This window comes from Pecten maximus, chromosome 7 (genome assembly GCF_902652985.1).
Source record: "Pecten maximus chromosome 7, xPecMax1.1, whole genome shotgun sequence".
Classification (NCBI taxonomy): Eukaryota; Metazoa; Mollusca; class Bivalvia; order Pectinida; family Pectinidae; genus Pecten; species Pecten maximus.
Window position 1 is genome coordinate 29,713,718 of NC_047021.1, and position 24,754 is coordinate 29,738,471.

General features: G+C 35.7%; 1 protein-coding gene across 14 annotated transcripts in view; it reads left to right on the forward strand.

The window, feature by feature from the left end:
* The window catches only part of LOC117330515 (muscle calcium channel subunit alpha-1-like), a 120,696-nt gene that overhangs the window by 15,028 nt on the left and 80,914 nt on the right, over positions 1 to 24,754 (forward strand). For all 14 annotated transcript variants that reach the window (XM_033888874.1, XM_033888872.1, XM_033888873.1 and 11 more), the window contains exons 2-3: positions 3,042 to 3,420; positions 8,256 to 8,361. In XM_033888874.1, coding sequence (XP_033744765.1) covers positions 3,042 to 3,420; positions 8,256 to 8,361 — 485 coding nt within the window. The remainder of the gene's footprint in view (positions 1 to 3,041; positions 3,421 to 8,255; positions 8,362 to 24,754) is intronic.

Sequence of the window (24,754 nt, forward strand, 5' to 3'; positions counted from 1 at the left end):
ACATCCATCAAATACCATTCTTGTTGAATGATTGTCCCCTATTGAAACACAGGCATTAACCTTATGAAAAAAGTGTTAGTATGTAAATGTATTTAGATTTAAGCAAGAGTGCTATTATTATTCCAGCAAGGGGCAATTAACCATCTGGGTTATCCCCAATTAGACTATTGACGTTTGCATGTTCATTAGTCTGCTGTGTCTGATTGGGAATACACATTTGTATGTGATTAGTTGTACAGATAGGTCAAAGGTTAAGTTTTGTATACAGTCAATTGTGTAGATGTTAGATTTCTCCTGGGTTTAATTAGTTGTTAAACTCTTCATTTGTTGGCATATATATATATATATAGGTGTCAAAATGGGTTATAGGAGTAACTGAACAAGGAATAAACGTGAGATAAACAGGACTTTCATTAAATGTATGATAAACATCAATCTTTATTTTTATTAAGCCTGATTCTAGAATAACTTATTAATTACCTAATTTTGGTATTATATTTTATGCACTTTCAACCTCATCCTAATACTAAGGAGTTCGTGGGTTTTATTCTCAGGTGATGTTATTCATGTAAAAAAGACTGTTTTGTTGTTTTAATATGTTGCTCATATCGGGTGTAGATTTGATTTAGTAAGTAGGGATTGGTGATTTCTGGTTTCCATCAAGAAGTTTATCAGTGAATTTGAGTAGACAGTGCATGTGTCATAACATCAGTTAAATTGGTTATGGTATGATAACAAAAACAGTTTTAGTCCTACATAAATCCTCTTAAATAAAGTCAAACCCATAACCACCCAAAAAACTAAATTAGTCACATAATATCTGGGATTGTCTAATAGAGTTTGTCCGTACCATTAGAGTTTGTCCGTACCATTTAAAAGTGCTATATTTAGATATCTAGAACATTGAATGAGAAATAAATAGTAACTTCGGAAATTTTCATTTGAGGTGCTCTGTGATGACCCAACATTTTACAATTTAGTTGGTTGACATGTGACAATTCTGGACAACTGCCTCAGCATTTTTACCAGCAATCGAATTCCTGTGTTGATGCACTGATATGTGCAATACAATTCATAATTAAAACATTGAAGTTCCTAAGACCAAGGTCATTATTACTAAAAACAACAGGGGAATACCATATTGTTGTCAAAAATGCAATGTATTGTCCTTTCTGGCCCACCAGTGTTAAAGTGAGGAATAATACGGAAATTTTAAAATAATCAGGGTCCAGTCAACTTCTGCTCTGTTTAACAAATGTCTGGTAATTTTGAGAAACATTGTACAATGTGTGAACAGAAGATAAGGCCATGTCCATCATGAACATCTTTGTCAACGACATCTTTGAGAGAATCGCCGCTGAGGTTTCCCGCTGAGGCTTCCCGTCACGCTCAACCTTTTCTAGAATTCTGTATCAGTAGAGAATGTGTTCATTTAGCATACCTCCATTTTATGAAAGCAATAAGAAATGTCCCCATGCAGTAATACATTAGTTTTATATTGGACCTGAAACAGTTAGTACTATATCTAGACTAGCTTTTTAGACAGAGATTGTTACAGTAATGGAACATTATACTTATACCAGAGATATAAAGGATTTTTATGGTGACAGTTTCCTTTGATCTTGGTTTAACAATAATAACATAGACAAGATTGTTCTTTAATATATGCTAAATGTCATCTGTTTGGAAACATTTATTTTGTGTAGTTCCACTAAATATAGGTAAATAGGCGTCTTCTGAAAGCATATAAAATGTTCTTCTTTGAAAATTTACCATCAAGTTTAAATATGAATAAAAATATGAATGTCTTTTTGATGATTTAAACCAAAACTAAACTATGTTTTAAATATTTTGATCATAAATATCAGAACTTACATTAAGAGTTATTAGACTGAGTAAGTTGAAAGGATGATTACTTATATACATCTGTAGTTTTATGACTGTGATGATGGTAATGTTGACACAGTTTTTCTTTTATGCATAATATATTTTTAATATTCTTAAAATTTTATGATCTGTTGTTGGAATATTTCCTCTTAGTACAGGGAAATTCTTCCAGGCTTGCAGGGCGATGAATCTGAATGTAATATGACACAAGATCTTGATAAATTTAATGTTAATATTTTATCGAGACATACTCGGAGACTGTTTATGACCATATAATCACTGCTGTTGTGTATACCAAACTCGCCTGTTTATGGCCTATGTGTTATGTATACCTTTTATAGAGATTTAGAGTCACTGGAAATGATTGGGTATAGAGAAGCATCCGTGTCATTTTACACATTATATATTTGATTGTAGTCATGTGACCTGCCTTAGGTTGTACAGTACCAAGGTTTTAAACATCCTCTTTGTTTATCAATATATCTGTTATGGTTTTTAAACTTTCATTGGAGACATTCTGTCATTTAGGAGTTGAATTTGTTTCAGTGTTTTTAACATGAGATAAAATCAGAATCTTTGAAGTGTGAAATGTTTAGGAGAATGAAGATGATTGTTGCCTCGACAAGACATCTTACGATCATTACACAAGAAATCAAAAGAGAAGGAAAACCCTTAGCCTATAATGGTCATGGCATCACTAAGACTTGTATTGGGTTCTATGTAAATATCTTCAGCATGTTGGGAGGGCTGTTTCTCATTACCATTGTCTGTCAGATAAGACTTCTCTGAATTCTCTACAGAATTCACGCTTTTATTGTGTCCTGTTCTTAGAGGACATGGGAAAGGCAAAAACTATCATACGCTTAGCAGATTATTGTATTTTTGGTTATATCTTTGATTTCCCATTAAATTTTTCCTTTATAGAAATTGTTGATATTGTTACCCAATTATTGCTATTAAACCCTATATCTGCATGAACGATGAATTATCATGTATATGGGCAATAAAGGTTTGAAGTTTTTGTTCATGATTCTAGAAATTTACCCCTAGTTTGACAAAATATAACTTTGATCAATGATGTATCTTACATGTATTGTAATGGAAGTATTTTGGAATCATAGTCATTACCAGATGTATTTGCTTGTATGTTTCAGGAGGGAATTATGAGCGGGACCACAGTAACCCAGCTCTGCCAAGTCTGCCACAGAATCAGCCGCAGGAATTGCACGCTGGGGGCCAAGGTTTGGGACAGGGGCCAGGGTCGGGCCCGCTACAGCCAGCCTCGCCCACCACACCAAAGAGTCAGGGGAGTGGAGTCACTCAGATCACTCCCATACCAGGGGACAAGAAGCCACTTAGCCCTGCCTGGAACGTGGCACTCGGTGCTGCCACAACAGCCGCTGCCACAATGACACGCAAACGCGCCAACGCACGCAAACAGCAGAACCAAAATGTCAGACCGCAACGTGCTTTGTTCTGTTTGAACTTACAAAATCCTATACGAAAGCTATGTATTAGAGTTGTGGAATGGAGATATCCTTTTTCTGAAATCATCATGCATAATTTATGGGATTATTTCACAGGGAATTCTGCCAGTGCTTTCTGTGAATAGGATGGAAATATTACCAAGGTTTCTCTCTTTGGAGTGATGTGCAATATAGTTCTGTACATCATGAGTTGCCAGATTTCAAGTTGATACCCGGTGTTTTTGGGTGCAATATCTATGGATGTTTTTTCATGCATGTTTGTGTATTGTTCATTTTTTTTAAAGTCATTCATTTTATTTTTAGGCAGCCATATATATATATTTCAGTGTGAAAATGTCAGTTTATGAAATTCCTGTAACCCTGTGCGAAGAGCAATAGAAAAATAATGATAGTGACAAATACAGTACGTTTTAAAACTCATTGCTTAAAGTTTAGGTTTAATTTGTAAGACCTTCTCACAAACTTTTTCTCTTTGTAAAGTCGGATTCTTTGTGGACCAAGAGTGTCCTAAGAAAGACTACCACATGAAAAATTTCCCCACCTTACTTTTGTCTTCAGTGACCATTAGCCTCCATGGTTAAAAATGTCTAGACATTAGTGAATGTAGTTGAGAAATCTTATCAATGGTTTTTAATAAGAAAAAAAAGGACGACAAATGGATACATATGAAAAATCACGATCTTCTCATCACCATGGTAATATGTAGACGGTTGCCATGATAGCAATGTGCGGAGGCCGAGGCTGTTGTAAAACAATCTGTGATAAGGCAAATGATGTGCATAAAATTTTACAGATATTAGCCCTTTTCTGGCCTTACTTGTAGTTATGATCAGATCCATATACATGTATATCAGTAATTACTGGTACTGATGATATACCTGGTGACAATGAAGGTCAAAGGACACTTCGCCCAGCATAAAGCAAACACACTCTCAGCTATTGACTATTTACGTCAATAAACATTTGTGGATTGGCAGTGTAAAGGTTAACAGTTCACTTGGCGTGCATACCTGTAATTAATTCTATAGATACCTGTAGATTTATTCCAATTAGTATCCGGGCAAGGGAATTTTAGGTCTGATAACACACATATTCTGTTTGTATACCTTTGTATAATCAGTTTGATGTCATTTTCTCATTCGTTTATTATCAATCTTGGTAGAGGCTTCATCTTATATAATAGGACGTTTCTTCAGTTGTATAATCAGTTTGATGTCATTTTCTCATTCGTTTATTATCAATCTTGGTAGAGGCTTCATCTTATATAATAGGACGTTTCTTCAGTTTATTGTTGTCGATAAAATCAAAATAAAGAGGTACAATTATATTCCACATTTGTAAAAAAGTAGAACTGCAGTTCAAAATATGGCAAATTATTGTAAGGTGACATTTTTAGTGGTTGATAAGGATAGAAGACAGTTGATCGGAAACATCTAGTTCTTACTCCTGGTTGAAGATAACGGACGGTGAATAATATTGGTTAGGGAAAGTGAGTCAGGGGATCAGGGGAGGTGCTAGTGTCTGAAGTAGTTAAAGGAAAGTCGACTGTTCCTACTCGAGGCTGGGTATATAGAATGGTAAATAATCCTTGTCTGGGTATACGTATCAATCAGAAGAAACAGGAGGGTTCTACTTGTCTGGGTATTGGTCAAAAGAAACAGGAGGGTTCTACTTGTCTGGGTATTGGTCAAAAGAAACAGGAGGGTTCTACTTGTCTGGGTATTGGTCAAAAGAAACAGGAGGGTTCTACTTGTCTGGGTATTGGTCAAAAGAAACAGGAGGGTTCTACTTGTCTGGGTATCGGTCAAAAAAAGAAACAGGAGGGTTCTACTCCTGGTGGGGGATTTATATTATAGAACAATCACTAAAAGTCAGACTGGTACCAATTCTTTACTCCAGGTATACTGGTTGCAGGAAACAGGAGGGTTCTTAACTCCAGGTTGGGGATATATAGAATATTGAAGACCAGTAATCCTTTACTAGATACTGGTCACAGGAAACAGGAGGGTTCTTAACTCCAGGTTGGGGATATATAGAATATTGAAGACCAGTAATCCTTTACTAGATACTGGTCACAGGAAACAGAAGGGTTCTTAACTCCAGGTTGGGGATATATAGAATATTGAAGACCAGTAATCCTTTACTAGAGATACTGGTCACAGGAAACAGGAGGGTTCTTAATCAAGGTTAGTGATTTAGAATGGGGAATGATACTAGCTGGATGGTTCATGGAACAGGGCGGATCCTGTCCTGGTTTGGGATTTAGAACGATGAAAAAATCATTGCTAGAGGTTATAGTAATGATTATATCAGCACCCATTATATCTAATTAGGAAATATTTTATATAGGTCACCTTACATTTAATGTAACATATCACTAGATTGGCCGCTGGCTTTCCCTGCTGAACAGTCTAGGGCGATTTGTCATACTGAACATAGACTCTCACTTATTCTAATGACAGTGACATTATATAAATGTGAGCAAAACTGGGCGCTGTTTGTCGGCAATCCATTGACCTGCTATCGGAGACTGTGTGGGCATGTGATGATAATATCAACAAGCGATGCTGAATCTTTCCTTGATCAATAATTATAATCAGGACTGCTGAAAAACAAGTCAAAATGTTTTTTTTCATTCACAAAATTGGTCTTGATTAGAGTTTTGACATTTATAAAGGTAGAAGTAGCTGGGGGTATAATTGTGCTTTATTGTTTGGCCCAAGATGTAATTTACATCAAGGCTTGTTTATTACGATGTGTGTGTTCATTGTTCATAAAGACCAAATACATATACCCTGTACCAGATGTCTCGCTACCTGACATTTATACATGATCTTCTGATCCAGAAGATATATTTGAAATATCAACTGTAGATGTGAAATAGCAAAATCGACCCAGCCTGCACAATAAATGCACATTTATATATAACTATAAATTTATTAGTAGACAGGATGGTGTCAACAGGTATTGGTATACAATGTCTCTAGGCTAGAGTAAACACTTGATGACAACTTTCTCATGTTACCAGTTTATAAAAGATAGTAGGGTTTCTGAAGGCTGAATTTAACTCCTATCCCATATTTATCTGTGGTAAAAAGCCAACCCTTGTCTTTTTCATTTCATTAAAAATGCCAACAGATCCTATATGCAGAAAGAAAAAGAAACATGATCATCGAAAATGTGTGCATTAATATGCAATAACAATCCTTTACACTCGCTTAAAACTTATTTTGCATTGGGGATTCATTATAATGATAGTGCATGAATTCAAAATCACTGATGCATAACCAAGTTGCACATGATGACTGTCACAATACTGCCAGAGCAAAGATAGTAAACATACATTACTGGTACTTCTTAGAATAGAGCAATGGTTGAAACCTTAAGTAAATTTATAGTGCATAAGGAAGTTGGTCTATAAATTTATAGTGCATAAGGAAGTTGGTCTAGAGGATGGCAGTCATAGTATTTCTTCTACATTGTATCCTCCTAGATCACATTGCTTCCCAGACTGAAGGTCAAACATCCACTATTCTCAATCTTTTCCAAAGACTCCATGCCTAATGTGCAATCGCTCCGTAACAGCAACTTCAAGAGTGTCACCATGTTTCAAAATTATTCAAAAGATACAACTTCCCAGTGCCCAGTTGTCCCCATCATTCCAGTTATCAGTGGCCTGGGTCACTAATCACTAGCTAGTGAAAACAATAGTCACACAACATGACATCCTGTATGATGGCAAATGTAACAATGGGAAAGTGTCATGTTCTGTTGAGATTAATCTGGATATCTTTGTCCAGTGGTCTAGATTAATGAAAATGTCATGGCGACCTGCAACAGATACAATGTTCCTTTGGTGTGCAATTGCATCAATTTACAGCGGTATGTTGCAGAAGAGGACCAGCCATGCCACTTGTATTGATAGCCTGATCTGTTTATCTGGCAGCAATGTTCAAACCTTATTGTTCATTGTACATGTTCACAATGCATACCTTTTGCTAATTTAAAACAGGAGATGTGTTTTACATATAGGTTGAATCCTTTTGATCATCTTCACTGAGTTGGTGTTGGCAATGCAGGGAGAATTCAACCAATACACCCATGAAGATTATTTCCCCAGATCAATCAATGCACAATCAAATGCAAGTTTGTGCAAGGCTTGCAGCTGGAGGAGCTACTTGTAATATTATTGAGTTCAAAACTTGGTTTATTTTTTAGATTGCCACAGGTACTATTTGATCAATGTCAAATTTAACATTGTTTAATATGCAGCAATACAATTCCTGTAGACGAGAGTGATTCCTAACATTCTAATTTCACCATTATTATATTCTGCAACAATTTTCGATTTTCTTTTGTTGACCATAAAACTTAATTTTTTCATTTTGGTGTATTTTATTGTCTTACTGTACAATGTAAATGTTGAGCCCTCACCTTCCCTTTTGAATCTGATTCTATAAAGGATTCAAAACAGAAAATAGAAAAAATTCATTGGATAAGATTCTCAAAAAAAATATTGACAATGGAGTATCAGGTAAGAAGCATTTGTTTAATATTGAGCTTGGAAGCGTAGCAAATGAGATTGTAGCACATACCATGTAATGAAAGTGATATATGTTGTCATGAAACTTTTCTTCTGTTGGATATTATCTGATTTTTTCATGTTGATGAATCTACAGAACAAAATAAATTTCCATTAATTCCTAATTGGGTTAAATGTTCAATGTGTGTTAATGTTTATCAATGTTAATTTGCATGAATATGCCAGTTTTGCATTCCCAAAAATAATAAGATTGAAGGAAAAGTGCAAAATTAATTAATTTTGATTGAATTTTGTAATTTATGTAACATGTATTTTATGTTTTCCTTGACCAATATCACGCCTTTTGAATACCTGATTCTGCTGACAATTTTTGCCAACTGTGTAGCATTAGCTATTTACACTCCATATCCGGAATCAGACTCCAATGAAGTCAATTTGGCATTGGTAAGTACCTCTTTTAATTTATATTGATTTATTATTTTTCAGAAAGACACAGTTAAGATTGTCCTGGAAAGTATCTAGTAGTGTATGGGAGTCAATTATTCGAAATCGCTTAAAAGACATGAATTTGCAATAAATGGATGCTCTTTCAATATCTGTATGCATATTATGTGAATAATATTCTGGAACATTTTCTTCAGGTTGGTAAAGTAAATATGATAGAAGTTATATGACACAACCAATATGATATTTAAGAGTGTGAAGTTTCAATGACTACATTGTAAACTTCATCAGACTAATTTTCAATGTGAAGCGTACTACGGTACATCATACCATCTTGTACACTTGTTTGATTCTATTTTATTTTTACCATCACGTCACAGTATTTTGGAATTTAGTGTCAATAGGATCATGATAAAGACCAAACATCCTTCAGAGTAGATCAAATCTTTCACCGTCTCAGACACTACATAACACAGTGCTAGTACGCTTCACTTTGGTCATTAGTCAGATGAAGGTGACGCTGTAGTCATCGAAACGTCGCACTCTTAAATATCATATTGGTTGTGTCATATAACTTCTATCATATGTGAATAATAGTTTACAAAGAGATGACAATTAGTGAGTTAATAAAAAAATACACACTATATATATATGCCAGAATTGTGGTTTGTAGGGGTTCACAGACTATTTATAGTGCTGAAACATTTTAGAATTTGATGCAGATGTTCGTCAGCTTATTGTCTTCAATCAATTATAGTTTCTGGAATACATAAGATTTTATTTTCAGAAGCAATAACTACATGTTCACTTTATGATAACTGTTTATGTAGGGACTGTTTCTGTTACATTTGACATATATACTTTATACTGTGACCACATCGCCTGTACATGTATATATATATATCCTATGTCGCAGACTGTCTGACCTATGTCATTACCAGTGGCTTGCACTCCCGACTTTCACTGTTCTGATACAATTGTTAGCATTTCTAGCTATTTTGTGGTCTTAATAGGCTATTTAAATGGTGATGATATTAATATATTGATCTTTGATCAGAGATCGATAATGTTTATATAGATGTGAAAGTACTGTGACAGATGGTCATTGTCAATGCTGTCTGGGCCTAATAAACAATAGCCATTTATGTCTTCACTGTTACATCATTTATATAGCTTTATTGGGTTTGACAATATATCCATAGCTTAAAAAACCATTCACTCTATTCGTAAAAAAACATTTGCTATGATTGTACAAGTAAACTCATCAGATGAGCCCAGTAGCTTGTTGTTTAATTGGTTGGTCTTGGAGGAATTTGTCATGGTAAAAGAATGTCTTCGAGGAGTCATTGTGGGAAAGTCTGCAAATTCTAGTGGTTTTTTCACTGTGTAGGAAAGTCTTATTATCCTGTCATGGATTGGGAAGGTTTACACACCAGGAGTTTTGCATAATTCTCAGTAACAAAAGCCTATGAATAGCAGAGCTATGACGTTTGAGATTAACTGTAGTCCTATCCTGTAGATCTATGAGAAGTTTCCTTTGCTTTGAAATGTTTATTAAATGGTTCTCGTGGCACAGAATGTTTATAGAGGATACTCAATGGTAACCGTTCAATTTTATTTTTATTTTATTTTAAAGATAAAGCAAGAGAAAAAATACACGTCGAAAAAAAAGTGAAAGAATCTGTAGCATAATCTATGATGTTTCATCCTTATGATGTTATGCTTCACAACAAGACTGCACCATTTTGGATGTATTTTGGATGTGCTGCAAAAAGCAGATTAATTTTTTTCTGTTGTTACCTGGAAAGTTTTGCTTACAAAAACTGTTGTGAAATGAGTATTTTATGAAAAACTGCAAAGTATATTGCAGAAATACAGCAAAATAGCCATTTATTCTACTTTCACTTCAATTGGATCTGACCTAAAAGATGTTAAGCAGATTTCAATGCAGTGAATAGAAAACACTGTTTTGATTGGTTAAAAACAGATTATATCATCATAGTGATGATGAAAGACTCTGATATCATCACTGAAGACATAAGTGGTTTTAGCATGTTGTTAATTTCTTATATTTCACTGGTAAAAATGAAATAAAAGGTCAGTAATGGGTCAGTAATTGGGCAGTCACTGTAGAAGAAGTATCTAAGGTGGACGTAACTTGTGGTTCTGGAAGGTTTGTAGGAGATCTTGTTACTGTGACCTGTGTCAGTCGGAAATTTCCTTTGTAATATGGAGCAATAGTTCCAGCCATGTTTTTATGCTAAGATGAATATTGCAAGCTGTATAGAGTGAAGTTTTCTGCTTCATTACTAGTGTCATCGAGTGGCTGCTCGACAATCTCTGCACACGATCACCATACCAACGCCCACACAACCCATGCTTCATATTCTAAAGTTAATCATTACCAGATACAAGTGTATTCAGTATAAAAGATAGGGTTAAATGAAATTTTGTGAGCATATTACCACTTTGTGTGGACAATGTACTAAAAAAAATCATGATTTTGTCATTAAATAAAAAAAAAAAAAAAATAGATTTCATTTGGGTAACAAATGATGTACAGTTTAATTTATTTTCTCAAGTTTGTGAAAGAGGAATTGAATTTGAAAATTATTTCAGCTGCTTTAAAACTTTGCTGGACCATTCATTGTAAATTTTGTTTTAGCTGTCATTGCAAGGGTATGTAAATAACAGATTAGAACTGCTTATACATTTTGTTGGCAGTTGATACTTGTATATGAGACAATAGGTGCATACATGCCATACCTCCCGGCGTGAGACAAAATCTCCCTTATTTTCAATTCATTTATTTCCTCCCGGCAGGAGAGCCAAAATTCCCGTATTTTGTAATTCCCTCCGGTATTTTTGCCGACGCCATTTTTGTTTACAATTCAGTGTTTTTCTCGCGAGATTTGGCTAAGTTTAGCGACCACGTGATCCATCTGTTCACGTGATCACTCAATCAAAATGGCGCCTGTTGGACACGGCTTTCACACGAAGCTCTGGTTAGTGTAATGTTTGCGCTAGAATGTCTATCACCATGAAATAAAGGCAAGTCGCTTACAAACAATTTTAACCCCCTTAGCTAACAGACTTGAATTATGGTTTGTTTTCTTTTAGGACCATACTTTGATAATGGTAATTGATACAGAGTCTGGTCAGACGCAAAATCACACGTGTTTTTCATTTACCATGTGTATCGTTGATCAGTGATAGCAAGATGAAATCCGATAATTTCTTTTAGAAAACTATCAAAATTAGCACATCTGTTGGTCGTTACAAAGTGGTCAATCATGGTGTTTACAATGACTGTACAGTCCATGACAGAGACAATTAATATACAAAATCTAGAATGATCGTGATAAGATTTACTGCAGTCTCCTAACATTAACATCTTCCGTTCTCATAATTTCATGTATACACTTGCACACTTGGAATATTTTTATATCTAAATGGTCCAACATAAGGTATCCCACAGGACATTTCATGGTGATTTTTACAACTGATGTGTTCACTCAGAGTGGATCAAGCTTTCTTATTTTAAGAAAATCCAAACTGATAAATGAATAACTTGCTTGTCTTAATCTTTAGCTACATGTAATTATAATATACCCTTTTCAAATGCTGTTATGCAATATGCATAAAGCTATGAAACTTTTTGTGTTGCATAAAAAAAATTGAGAAAAAAATTCATATCATCAGAATCTGAATGTATACTTATTGTATTTTTTACCTTATACAACTTTTTGTTGTTTGCATATACAATATGATTAATATCTAAAATAAATACAAATATTCTTTATCACTTTCAAAATTAGTTAATTGCTAAAAAATTGAGTAAAAATGTCGATATTTATGTCGCGCATAAATCTCCCTTATTTTAGGCAAAATTCCCTTAAAATAATCATCAATCTCCCTTATTGGTCTCCCAAAAATATGGCATGTATGTAGGTGGGTAAGTCACTCATGAATTTAGGGACATCACATTTCTGAAATGACACATTTTGGTAACCATGCTTAGCTAATAGAACATGAAGAATAAACTCTGTGATATAACAGAAAGTGACTTATGTTCTAATCTAATCTTCAAAGTCATACTGGTACATTGACCGAGAGCAGCAGAGGTTTTGGTTTATCCTCTCACTGAAATTGCTTACAGTACACATTCCAATAAAATGTGTAAGTAATTATATGCCAATGGAGTAAATGAATCTATATCTATCTTGGACCTAGATATTTGGATGAGCTGAATCACCTCCACAGACAGGTGGTGCCACCTGGTGTTCTCCCTACTTCCTGCAAGTTTTGTGTAATATTTAAGTTTTCTGTTTCTATTTTTATAAATAACAGATGGTTATAATAGGTCCAGTTTTGCTGAGTACAAAATAGGAATGGCAATACTAGTACTTATCTGTAGAATATGATTTTCAATTGGTTCATGTGTGGAAAATTGATTTGCTTGGTGTGAATAATGAAGTAACATGCTGAGATTGCCTACACACACATGTAGATTGATAAAAATGAATTTTAGGTATACAATGTAGTTGCTTCTGAAATAATGTACAGTCACCTTTTAGCTTTGTATATATGCTCTGCTACAAAATCTAAAGATGGGGCCAGCATACAAATAGATATGAAACCTTAAGAGTAATATTTGTATATTGAGGATGTTGGTTGTAGACAAAGGCCTAGCCACATTGAAAAGATGGACTGTATGGCTGGTCACCAGCAGCAGCAGCAGTAGTCCTGAAAGGGTTCCTCTCCAGTCTGGGTAATTTAGTTGTGGTGATGCTGGGTGACCAGGTGATTGTGGTGACCACAATCAGTGGTAATGAGATGTCCAGGCAGACTGGTGGACATAATAGTAGAGTATTGATCAGCCAGATGGTTGGTCACCAGACAATCCTATAGCTTCCATTATACCAAAGCTTTCTTGTCTCTTCAGCATCACACCGCTTCTGGCAAAATGCTACTTTTATTCATGGTTATCTTGTTAACAATCCTGGTCTTCTCATTTTTGTGTATACATATGTAAACCATACAAACTACCATACACACGTCTCCTTTGTATGAGGGACATACAGACTACCATACACAAGTCTCTTTTGTATGAGGGACATACATACTACCACACACAAGTCTCTTTTGTGTGAGGGACATACAGACTACCATACACACGTCTCTTTTGTATGAGGGACATACAAACTACCATACACACGTCTCTTTTGTATGAGGGACAAACAGACTACCATACACACCTCTCCTTTGTATGAGGGACATACAGACTACCATATACAAGTCTCCTTTGTATGAGGGACATACTGACTACCATACACAAGTCTCCTTTGTATGAGGGACAAACAGACTACCATACACAAGTCTCTTTTGTATGAGGGACATACATACTACCATACACAAGTCTCCTTTGTATGAGGGACATACAGACTACCATACACAAGTCTCCTTTGTATGAGGGACATACAGACTACCATACACAAGTCTCCTTTGTATTAGGGACATACATACTACCATACACATGTCTCTTTTGTATGAGGGACATACAGACTACCATACACACGTCTCCTTTGTATGAGGGACATACATACTACCATACACAAGTCTCTTTTGTATGAGGGACATACAGACTACCATACACACGTCTCCTTTGTATGAGGGACATACAGACTACCATACACATGTCTCCTTTGTATGAGGGACATACATACTACCACACACAAGTCTCTTTTGTGTGAGGGACATACATACTACACGTCTCCTTTGTATGAGGGACATACATACTACCATACACAAGTCTCTTTTGTATGAGGGACATACAGATTACAATACACACGTCTCCTTTGTATGAGGGACAAACAGACTACCATACACAAGTCTCCTTTGTATGAGGGACATAACCACACACACGTCTACTTTGTATGAGGGACAAACAGACTACCATACACACCTCTCCTTTGTATGAGGGACAAACAGACTACCATACACAAGTCTCCTTTGTATGAGGGACATACAGACTACCATACACAAGTCTCCTTTGTATGAGGGACAAACAGACTACCATACACAAGTCTCCTTTGTATGAGGGACAAACAGACTACCATATACAAGTCTCCTTTGTATGAGGGACAAACAGACTACCATACACAAGTCTCTTTTGTATGAGGGACAAACAGACTACCATACACAAGTCTCCTTTGTATGAGGGACATACAGACTACCATACACACGTCTCCTTTGTATGAGGGACAAACAGACTACCATACACAAGTCTCCTTTGTTTGAGGGACAAACAGACTACCATACACAAGTCTCCTTTGTATGAGGGACATACAGACTACCATACACATGTCTCCTTTGTGTGAGGGACATACAGACTACCACACACACGTCTACTTTGAAGATTGGCCTTACAGTTAATTTTTGTCCCTTATCTCCTTCTTTGTATGCAGGGTGCACATCAGTCCAGGTTTCCTATATATACACACCATGTGTAAACTGTTTGCCATGCATAATCCTGGGTTAATATTCATAAGTCATTCTCATGCTGAACCAAGATTCTGTCCGTGTAAACACAGTCTAACTTTTTCAGTGATAAACCATCGAAAACCCATATTTATTATCAATAGTTTGGAAGAACTTTGCATTTTAAAAGATTTACAAGACAGACAAGTTGTTGGATGTCTAGACTATTATCTACATTTAGGATTAGTCTGGCTCTCTTCATTTGTACAGCCATGCATGCTCTTGGTCTCACTCTGTCTGTACTCCAGCTTTCATTGATTAAAGTTGGAGTTACCAACAGTTTCAAAATAAGATTTTTTTCTTAACAATGTTTAAAATTGGAGTTAAGAACAGTTTCAAAATAAAGATTTTTTTCTTAACAATGTTTATTAAAAATAAATCAGGGTCCAATTTTTAGCTTACACGACCCAAACGAAACCAGAAACGGAGAAACCTAAAGTACATAAAATCATGTCTACGATTAAGAATTGTTTGCACTAATGTCTTCATTGATTAGCAAGTACATTAAGTGTCAAGGTCAAATGCATGTAAGCTGAATGTCAAGGACAAGTACATTTTAACTGAAGGTCAAGGACAAATACAAACTCAATCTACCTACAGAAACGATGAAGGACAGTCTCCCAGGACTGGATGACTAACTAAAACTCATTGAAATGGAACATGGCAATGGAAGAAGATAGGTGTAAATAAATTTGAGGCATATTAGTATAGGTTATTAAATATCAAACATTTTTGACTTTGTGACAGAATTTTAAATGTTATAATAATTCATGAAGGCTTATAATATATTTAGATTAAAAAAAATCATTTGAAATACTTCTGTGATAGCTTTAATAAATACCTACATAGGCTACAGTGTGTTGGGATGGAATTCCAGACAAGATTAGATAGTGCTGTATTTAACAATAGTGTAGTTACAAGTGTTTACTGTCTCTTCTCATGCATGCCCTGTCTTCATTTTATCATAATTGGAAAGTTTATATTGTAACCATGCCTCATTGGTGTTATTTGATAAAATTGTATGGCCTTGAGCTGCTCCAGCATTTTATATAGGAAGATTAGATTCCTTTTCCTTTATTCTATCATTTATGTTTGTTTTCACGTGTAAATAATTGTGTTTACATGTCTGATAGTATCAATACAATTGTTGATGATAGAGATGTGACTTTTCCCCTACAGCAATGATGGTTTACCTTTGTTACCTGTGTGTAGGAGATCTAAAATACGGACAACAGGTAGAGAAAGGGCGAGAGGTGTCACACTACCTCTAGCTACAGACTATACCTTAATTTATTTCACACACACTGTCATATAGAATATTTTGATGTGTCTTCTCTAACACCTCAGGTTATGTTCATGGTAATGAGTTTTAAACACAAGTCAGTGTTACTTTTTTACCTGTCCTATTTAATTATCTAAACATACAAAACTCTGTTGATGGAATTCCTGCGGCCAGACAAAACATTTAGACATAAAGATTTTGTCAAAAACATTATTGTATTGTATTTTGTGACATCTAAGGAAAAGTAGCTTCATGTATAACAATTCAAGATTCTCAGGACAGAGAAAAAAAAATGAAGAATTTTGCAGTTGTCAGCATTAGAAATGTGAAAACAAATTCAATAAGTTTTCAGTAATATCTGGGTTCAGATGAGAAGAATAATCTTGTGATGCATTTTCTTTTAAGGTTATGTCATATAATTTGATCATTCCTTATTTAACATAATTTAATGCAAGCAGATATTCAGTAGATATTTAACTGATTAATACCTTTATATGCAGGATGCCAAAGTATCTTGAATTTTAATTTTGCCCCGTGCTTCAGTCATTGTGAAGAACGAATGTCCTATAGGTACGTAAAGGGTGCATAATATACATAGATTGGTGATGGGGGAGGATACCCAAGGACTATACAAGATACCCGATGTGAGAAGCCATTCTCAAAAGATGTCCTGTTCTTATGGCAGTACGGAAGGGAAAATATCCTCTATATTTCTGACCAGTTCTAAAGAAAATGTCTGGTAACTTATAATTCAAGGGACCTTGTAGGTTTGGCATGATTCAGGCAGAATGCATGGATGTTTGGCCAGTATCCTGATATTGGGTACAGCTGCTTGTGAACTGTACTTATGTATGACACTTCAGGTCCTAATTGGCCTCATTCCATCAGGTTGAGGGAGAGGAATGAAAAAAAGACGGGGGTGATGGCATTGCTGGTGTGGAAGGGGATGTGCATCGATGGTGTTCACAACCTGTAGTACCAGTCACAATGTATATTGACTTCTGCATCCCAGCCAAGAAAAATGGGCTACAAAACAATGCAAGCTGGAGTCAACTAATGTTACTTATTGTATGTAAATGATTAACATATGTCTTAGGAGGGTTGCTTGCCACCTACACATCAGATCACCTTCAGTATGTGTAACCTCTAGTCCTGCATATGGTCCAAGGTAGAGCTGAGGGACAAAAAATCAGCCTCCATGGATACAGATATAGGATACTTACACAGGAACCTGTATTATAGCTAGTATTGTACTGCAACACTCTGTACAAGATGTCCACATTAACTGTTACATTAACTGTAACATTTATCAGTTAATTTACTGATCCAGAGGTGTTTCCTTGATAATATCTGCATATTGTTTTTTTATTGCAATGTATTAACTCAAGTTTGTTCCACTACATTTAAACCATATTTCTCCTGCTCCACATTTCAGTATCACATGTTTTCATTAAGCCTTGTTTGCATAAAGCCATGTGCTTACCTGCCTTGGTGAATACAGAACATCCACATTGGAATTAATAGGCCCTGATACTGATGATTTGTTATCAAAATGTTTCACTGGTCTTAAGATGACCTTGTCTAGTCCATATATTATGTAGCAGCTGAAGAACTAATCTATTTGTCCATAGGTAAAAATGTACCATATGTATTACTTTGGGACAAAAAAGGTTGTTGTCAACTAATTGTTTGTGTCAGTCATCATTTTGAATATTAAAAAAAAAGCTCACGATTATTTTCAATAGTGGTTTGACACATCTGGTTTGAAGGCTTCTGTTACAAATGTAGCAATATTGGTTGTAGAGTTCTGTTAGTATATTCCCATTGTTTAGTTCGCTTAATTGTAATCCGAGTTTACCATCATGATTTGTCTGTCGAGCCGGGAATATTGATAACAGTGCCATCTTGTTCTGGTATAGCACTTTGTTGTAATAATCAGAACTAATTTGATCTGGATTTGTACGGTCAATCTCTGATTGTGTTAACTATAGTAATGATATATCTGAGCTTTCCTCGTCCATAGGATGGAAAATAGTTTTCCTTGTTGTATTAGAGGTGGATGGTAGTTTTGTGTTATTAGTCTTTCAAGCTTTCCTGTAGTGTGAGAGTTTCCTTGTTGTATCAGAGGTGGATGGTAGTTTTCAGTTACTGGTCTTTCAAGCTTTCCTGTAGTTTGAGAGTTTCCTTGTTGTATCAGAGGTGGATGGTAGTTTTCAGTTACTGGTCTTTCAAGCTTTCCTGCAGTATGAGAGTTTCCTTGCTGTATGAAAGTTGGATGTTAATTTTGTGTTATTGGTCTTTCAAGCTTCCTTGTTGTATGAGATGTGGATGGTAATTTTGTGGTATTGGTCTTCTAATCTTTTCTGTTGTATGAGATGTGGATGGCAATTTGTGGTATTGGTCTTTCAAGCCTCCTTGTTGTATGGGATGTGGATGGTAATTTTGTGTTATTGGTCTTTCAAGCTTCCTTGTTGTATGATATGTGGATGGTAATTTTGTGTTATTGGTCTTTCAAGCCTCCTTGTTGTATGGGATGTGGATGGTAATTTGTGGTATTGGTCTTTCAAGCTTCCTTGTTGTATGAGATGTGGATGGTAATTTTGTGTTATTAGTCTTTCAAGCTTCCTTGTTGTATAAGATGTGGATGGTAATTTTGTGTTATTAGTCTTTCAAGCTTCATTGTTGTATGAGATGTGGATGGTAATTTTGTGTTATTGGTCTTTCAAGCCTCCTTGTTGTATGGGATGTGGATGGTAATTTGTGGTATTGGTCTTTCAAGCCTCCTTGTTGTATGAGAGATAATTGAAGATGAAGCATGTCTTTGGTCCTCCAGCTTCCATTGTTTTCTGGGAGTTAGTTACTGGTACCCAGCATACCTGATCTGGAGGCAACCACAAAAATGCCGAACGTAATCAATCCACTAACATTCTGACCGATTTCTGCTCCATTCATCCAAACAGTTTAATTATGCAGCTTGTCCTGGACTCCGCTGGTCGATAAAACAAAAAAGCCAACCTTGTCATTCTGATATTGCAAATTTCTGCCATTCAGTTTTTTTTTTAAATATATGGTATGATGATATATGATACCAAAATGATTGTGTAAGTGTATGTTAGGATATAACATAATCTGAGTCATACAAATAAAGAGATTTGTATTGAAATGTTACACTAAATTGTCAGAAGTGTGACCAATATTGAATATTTCATTATAATTTACTTTTTAATGATTCCAATTGTCGATGGGCTGTAAAACAACACAATGTACTATTATGGACCAAGGTTGAGTTGGTTATATCATTTATCTTCAAGTGTCAAAGGTAATCTACTAGACATGCTCATATCACTATTGTCCACACATGGGCAGGCATGTGTGTGACATCTTCCTGAGCCTGGCTTGTTTTTAGATTGTAAAAAAGAAAACTGTAAGATGTCTTGACACTATGGTGACCTCTGATCTGCTTGTAAATAACTTTTGTAGGGACAGTGAGCCAATCCAAGAATACGACAGAACAATTTTACCACTAATGCTGAGATAATCAAAAATCAATGCTTCATTTTCATACGGTTGTAGCCATTTTATTATGTACGTCACTTAATAATGCAGATATGGCCTGAGGGATGTAATTTTTGGTATGTCTCCAAATTTAGTTCTTAATTGATAGGACCGAAATTCATTGGTAACATTGTTAAGTGACTTATTTTCTTCTTCAGTGTTTTAAAATGATTGATATTATTACTGTATTTAAGTTGTATATGAAGGAGGTTTATTATTGAAATTTACTGTTTTTGAAAAAATGTGTGGTGTGTCTGGCAATAAATCCATGCCAGATGATCAGGATAAGCCCAACCATGTCTTGTAGTTAAGTAAAATGCTACCAAATGCAATTTCATTTCTCTTTGCAATAAGCTTAGTCCCTTACTTGAATTTTTTGTGTTGCCCTCCTGGGCTTATTACAGGATAAGAAGCTGTGTTTAAGTCATGCATATGTTTTGAAATCATTAAAAGAATAGATAAAGTCTAATTGAGGTTCCAGTTTTTCTTTGAGGTTTTTACAGTTGAAGATAAGTTTTCCCTTTGACTATAGATTTGATAATGAAGTAGAACCATATGAAAGAAACATGGGGTTTCATTAAATTTCCAAGTTTATGCATGTATCTATGTTGCATCACCATTGCAACTTCAAGAATATCATCTTGAAGGTCACATAAGATGCCAGGACATGTGTATATATGTGTTGTCTTACATATGTCATCCAACATTCTAAAAATATCGGTAAAATTACATAGACTTAGTTATATATGGGAAAAAAAAAACCTGTTTATCTAGTGAATATGGTAGGCATATGCAAATTTGCCTACATGGTAGCATATTTATTTCTGAAACTTCTCGTTTCCATTGAGCAATCCCTATGAGTTTTTTATCGTCCTGGTAATCAGCTCTGTTTACCATTTTTGCCAGCTATATTGAAATTCCGTGCCTGATCTGCAGGATGAAGAGCTGAAGCTGGCGGCTAAACAGATCTATACCCTCATGTATGGGGTCTGTAATGAAAGCCTTAATGTGTAGCTTAGGACCTGACCTGTAGACCGTTCTCTTGGAACCAATTTGTACAACACATATCCAGTTGTAAGAAAGACATCGCATTTGTTGTAATTAAAGGTATCAGGACTTTGGATGTGGGGGGACACAAAAGTTCATTACATATGCATTTGTTGTAGGGTATTGGGACTCTGGGGACACAACAGGCCATTGCATATGTTGTAGGGTATTGGGACTCAAGAGGCCACAACAGTTCATTACATTTGTTGTAAGGTATTGGGACTCGGGGGACACAACAGGCCATTACATATGTTGTCAGGTATCGGGACTTGGGATGGGACACAAAAAATCATTACAAGTGTTGTAAGTTATTGAGACTTGAGGGATACAACAGCTCATTACATATGTTAGAAGTTATTAGAACTTGGAGGACACAATAGATCATTACACATTTGTAAAGTATCGGGACCCAGAAGACACAATAGTTCAATACATTCGTTGTAAGGTATAAAGACTCTGATGATGTTAGTTGTGTAACTCTTGGGGTTGCTCTGCTGTTGGCTTGTCTGAATCAGCGCTAGGAATTTCTAACTTGATACTGTTTACATTTGATACAGGTTCATGTTGAAAACATTCTGATGCTCTGTTTGCATTGGCTTGTGCAAACAGGTAGCTGTGCAGGAAATGCTAAGAGCAAAAATATATAGGCACAGTTGCTGATGTCTGGCAACAGGCCATGCCGTAATGGGGTTGTTACATTATATTTTTTTTTCTTTTTTTTTCTGGATATTGTCAATTAAATTATTTCAGAAATTGATATTAAGTATGGTTTCTGTTGTCAGTTTTCTAGGGTAATGGAAAGTTATGGTATCATACATACTGAACACTTTCTGACTTGAACGGCATTGCCACACGACAGTAAGGTTTTACAGCCAAGATGGCTGAGATATACACCCACCCTATACATATAAATACACTCCAATCTGATGTTCTTCTTGTCCCAAAACCCAAGACAGAGACAGAATGCCATGATCAAGTTTGGATTGACCTATCTCATATAGACATATTGAAAACAACATGCAAACCCATGGATCAACGCATAATAAGGAAAAGATTGCTACTCTGTAGGGATTGAAAAAAGGACTAGTTAATCATCCATACCGTATTGACCTTGTAGCGGAACTGGACCGGGTCGATCATCAGCGACCAGGTAGCTCAATCGGTAGAGCATCCGGCTAGTGTTCGGAGGTCCTGGGTTCGAACCCCGGTCTGGCTGTGCATTTTCCCACTCCTATTACATTTGGTGCCTGTGACCAAACCTTGTTTCAAGTGAGGTGAATACTTGACAAGGGGATACCCGAACCTGGGTTGTGAGTTGTGAAGTCTTCGGGGTCGAAGACTTAAAAAAAAGGGAGGGAAGAGTGTAGCGGATTTGGACCGAGTCGATCATCGGCGACCAGGTAGCTCAATCGGTAGAGCATCCGGCTAGTGTTCGGAGGTCCTGGGTTCGAACCCCGGTCTGGCCGTGCATTTTTCCACTCCTATTACAACCTAATACGACAGTTCTGTTCAGCTCTTTGAAGAATCCTTGGCAGTTTAGAGATGTTGAAATAGATGGACAAAACCATTTCATTTGATTGGATATTCTGTAGTACCTTAGTATGGATTTAGTTTGCTGTCATAATTTCCATAGACCATAACATGTTTATCTAGCAATAAATCAATGCCAACTTGTCTATTACAGTTCAATGAAAATGCTAAATGTTATTGTCTTCATTCCAATTTAACCCCTGAGTCAGAAGTTATGTATTGGTCCTCTGGGCATGTCAAACATGCATAGTACTTGCTAATTCAGAAAAACACTAAGCTTATTGCAGAGTGTTTTAAATGTGACTTTGTTCATAACTTGATGATTGTGTAGAAATGATTAAAAAATAGCACTATTTCCCTTCTGTGTAGTCCTTAAAAAAAAACTGTCAGTAAGTGAAATAGAAAATGAAAGTAAGTGAAATAGAAAATGAGCCACATTATATTGGAATATTTGCTGTTAATACCTGTCATTACCAGTGTTTAGTTTAGCCAATTGAGTGGGCAGTATTGAAGACTTGTCCTGGCCAGATTTGAACCAGACAAGTACCAGACACTTGTCAGAATGACACCACCACTTCACAGCTCATCAAAACCCTTTTATTTACTGGAATAAAAAACTTTGTTTTCAATGCCTCTTGATCAGATTGAAAATTTTGCTTTGAACAGGAATCTAAGGTACATTAATTATAAGTGCTGTTGTTTTGATTAGAGAAAAATAATCAATAATAAGTCCCTTTGGAAAACAAGCTTGCCTGGTTGTGTGCTGTGCTAGTATTGTCGGTTTGGCTGGGAAAGCTTCCTATATCCTCTGTAGCAATGGTATTGTGGTGAGAAATGGGCCTTGTAGAGTGTCTGATTTATGTGGAAATATCTAAAATCATTGAGGTAATGCTAGGCTAGGGATTGTCTGTGACATTATATGTTCAAAGTTTGAATAGAATGCTGGTGTTTAGGCCAGAAGCAATGTACTCCTGTAATTAGATAATAAAGTTGCTTAACCCAAACCCCTTCCTGCCAGACATTTGTTGATAGCAGCATTCACATCTTCTGGTATTCCATTCCAGCTCTTCGACAATCAGTGGTGGAATCCGCAGAAATAATTTGTTAATTTCTGGTGAACAATCTGTTCGTGGGAATTTGTGTCAAAAGCTGTACATTTCATTACTGCATACTTTTCACAGTTTCCCTTCCAAAGTCTAAAATGTGTCATTTCCTTTCAATAGCTGAATTGTCTTTGATGATGCTGGTGGCTGTGAAATAGGTCCTGTGGTGGTTTGACTGGCTTATAAGGTTTGAATGGTTGCCATGGAGACAGATATGATGATGAAGCATCATTTTAACCAGTAAATGTGTTACAAATATTTAGAGGTGATATCAGCCGTCTGGAGAAGACATTGCCTTGGTCTGTATTAAGGTCTTTTGCCTGCTGCTGACTGGGTTTTGAAGGATATATTAGTATAAATCACATCTATTGATCATTATCCAAGGCAGAGTCTGCTGATAACATCATCATTGAGAATAGAAATAAATGTTTTCCGAATACAATTCTCGTTTAATTCACCTTTTTACCATGTTAGCTGTAAATGGATGCTAAATGCAAAATGTGAAGTAAAATAGTGATGTGCAAATTAAAGTCGTAAATTAATTTTTTTGTATTGTAATCAATACAGCTTTTCTACTTTCTCTGAAATTATTTCTGGATAACCACATTTGAAATGTCAAGGTAGCAGTTTATAGTATAAGATATGTTAGTCGCTTAGTTCCATTCCTTTACAACTGTATTAAATTCACTTGTTTCATGCAGGCCCGCACAAATTGATGCAACCTGATTACCCTTTCCTGGCAGAACGATTCATGTTGTTTATGTTTACTGGCCCAGACTGGTTGTATGCGGTCATCCAATATCTGCAAAAACGGAACACATTTTACCAGAATTGAATTAGATTACTGAATAGCAGGAAGTCCTGTTTTGGAGAAGATAAATGGTACTCATTGTCATGAGCAATAGGCATGCAACTGCTTTTGTAATTTTCCATAGAAGAAAGCTAGTCTAGTCATTTGTGACTGCCTGATTAAGATGAAAAATTGCCATGAATCCATCTAAAGTATGTCTAAGAAACAATAGGTCTCTTGTGAATTGGAGGAAAAGCTGATAATGTTTATGATTTAAATAATGGTTTCATGCATAATTGTGTATTTTTTTGAGATTATTGACAAGGTATGAGTAAACCACTTCTGACATTTAGTAAGTGATTATTAAAGATATGCAACATTGATCTAAACAGTTGCTAAGAATGAAGCTTTGTTAACCACTTTTGATGTTTGTCTTCGTGTGTAGATGAATAAGAAATGACAGCTATTTGACTAAACATTTAAAAAATAATAAAGTAAAGAAAAGGTTACATCACTTATAAAAGATATTGCATAACAATATATTTG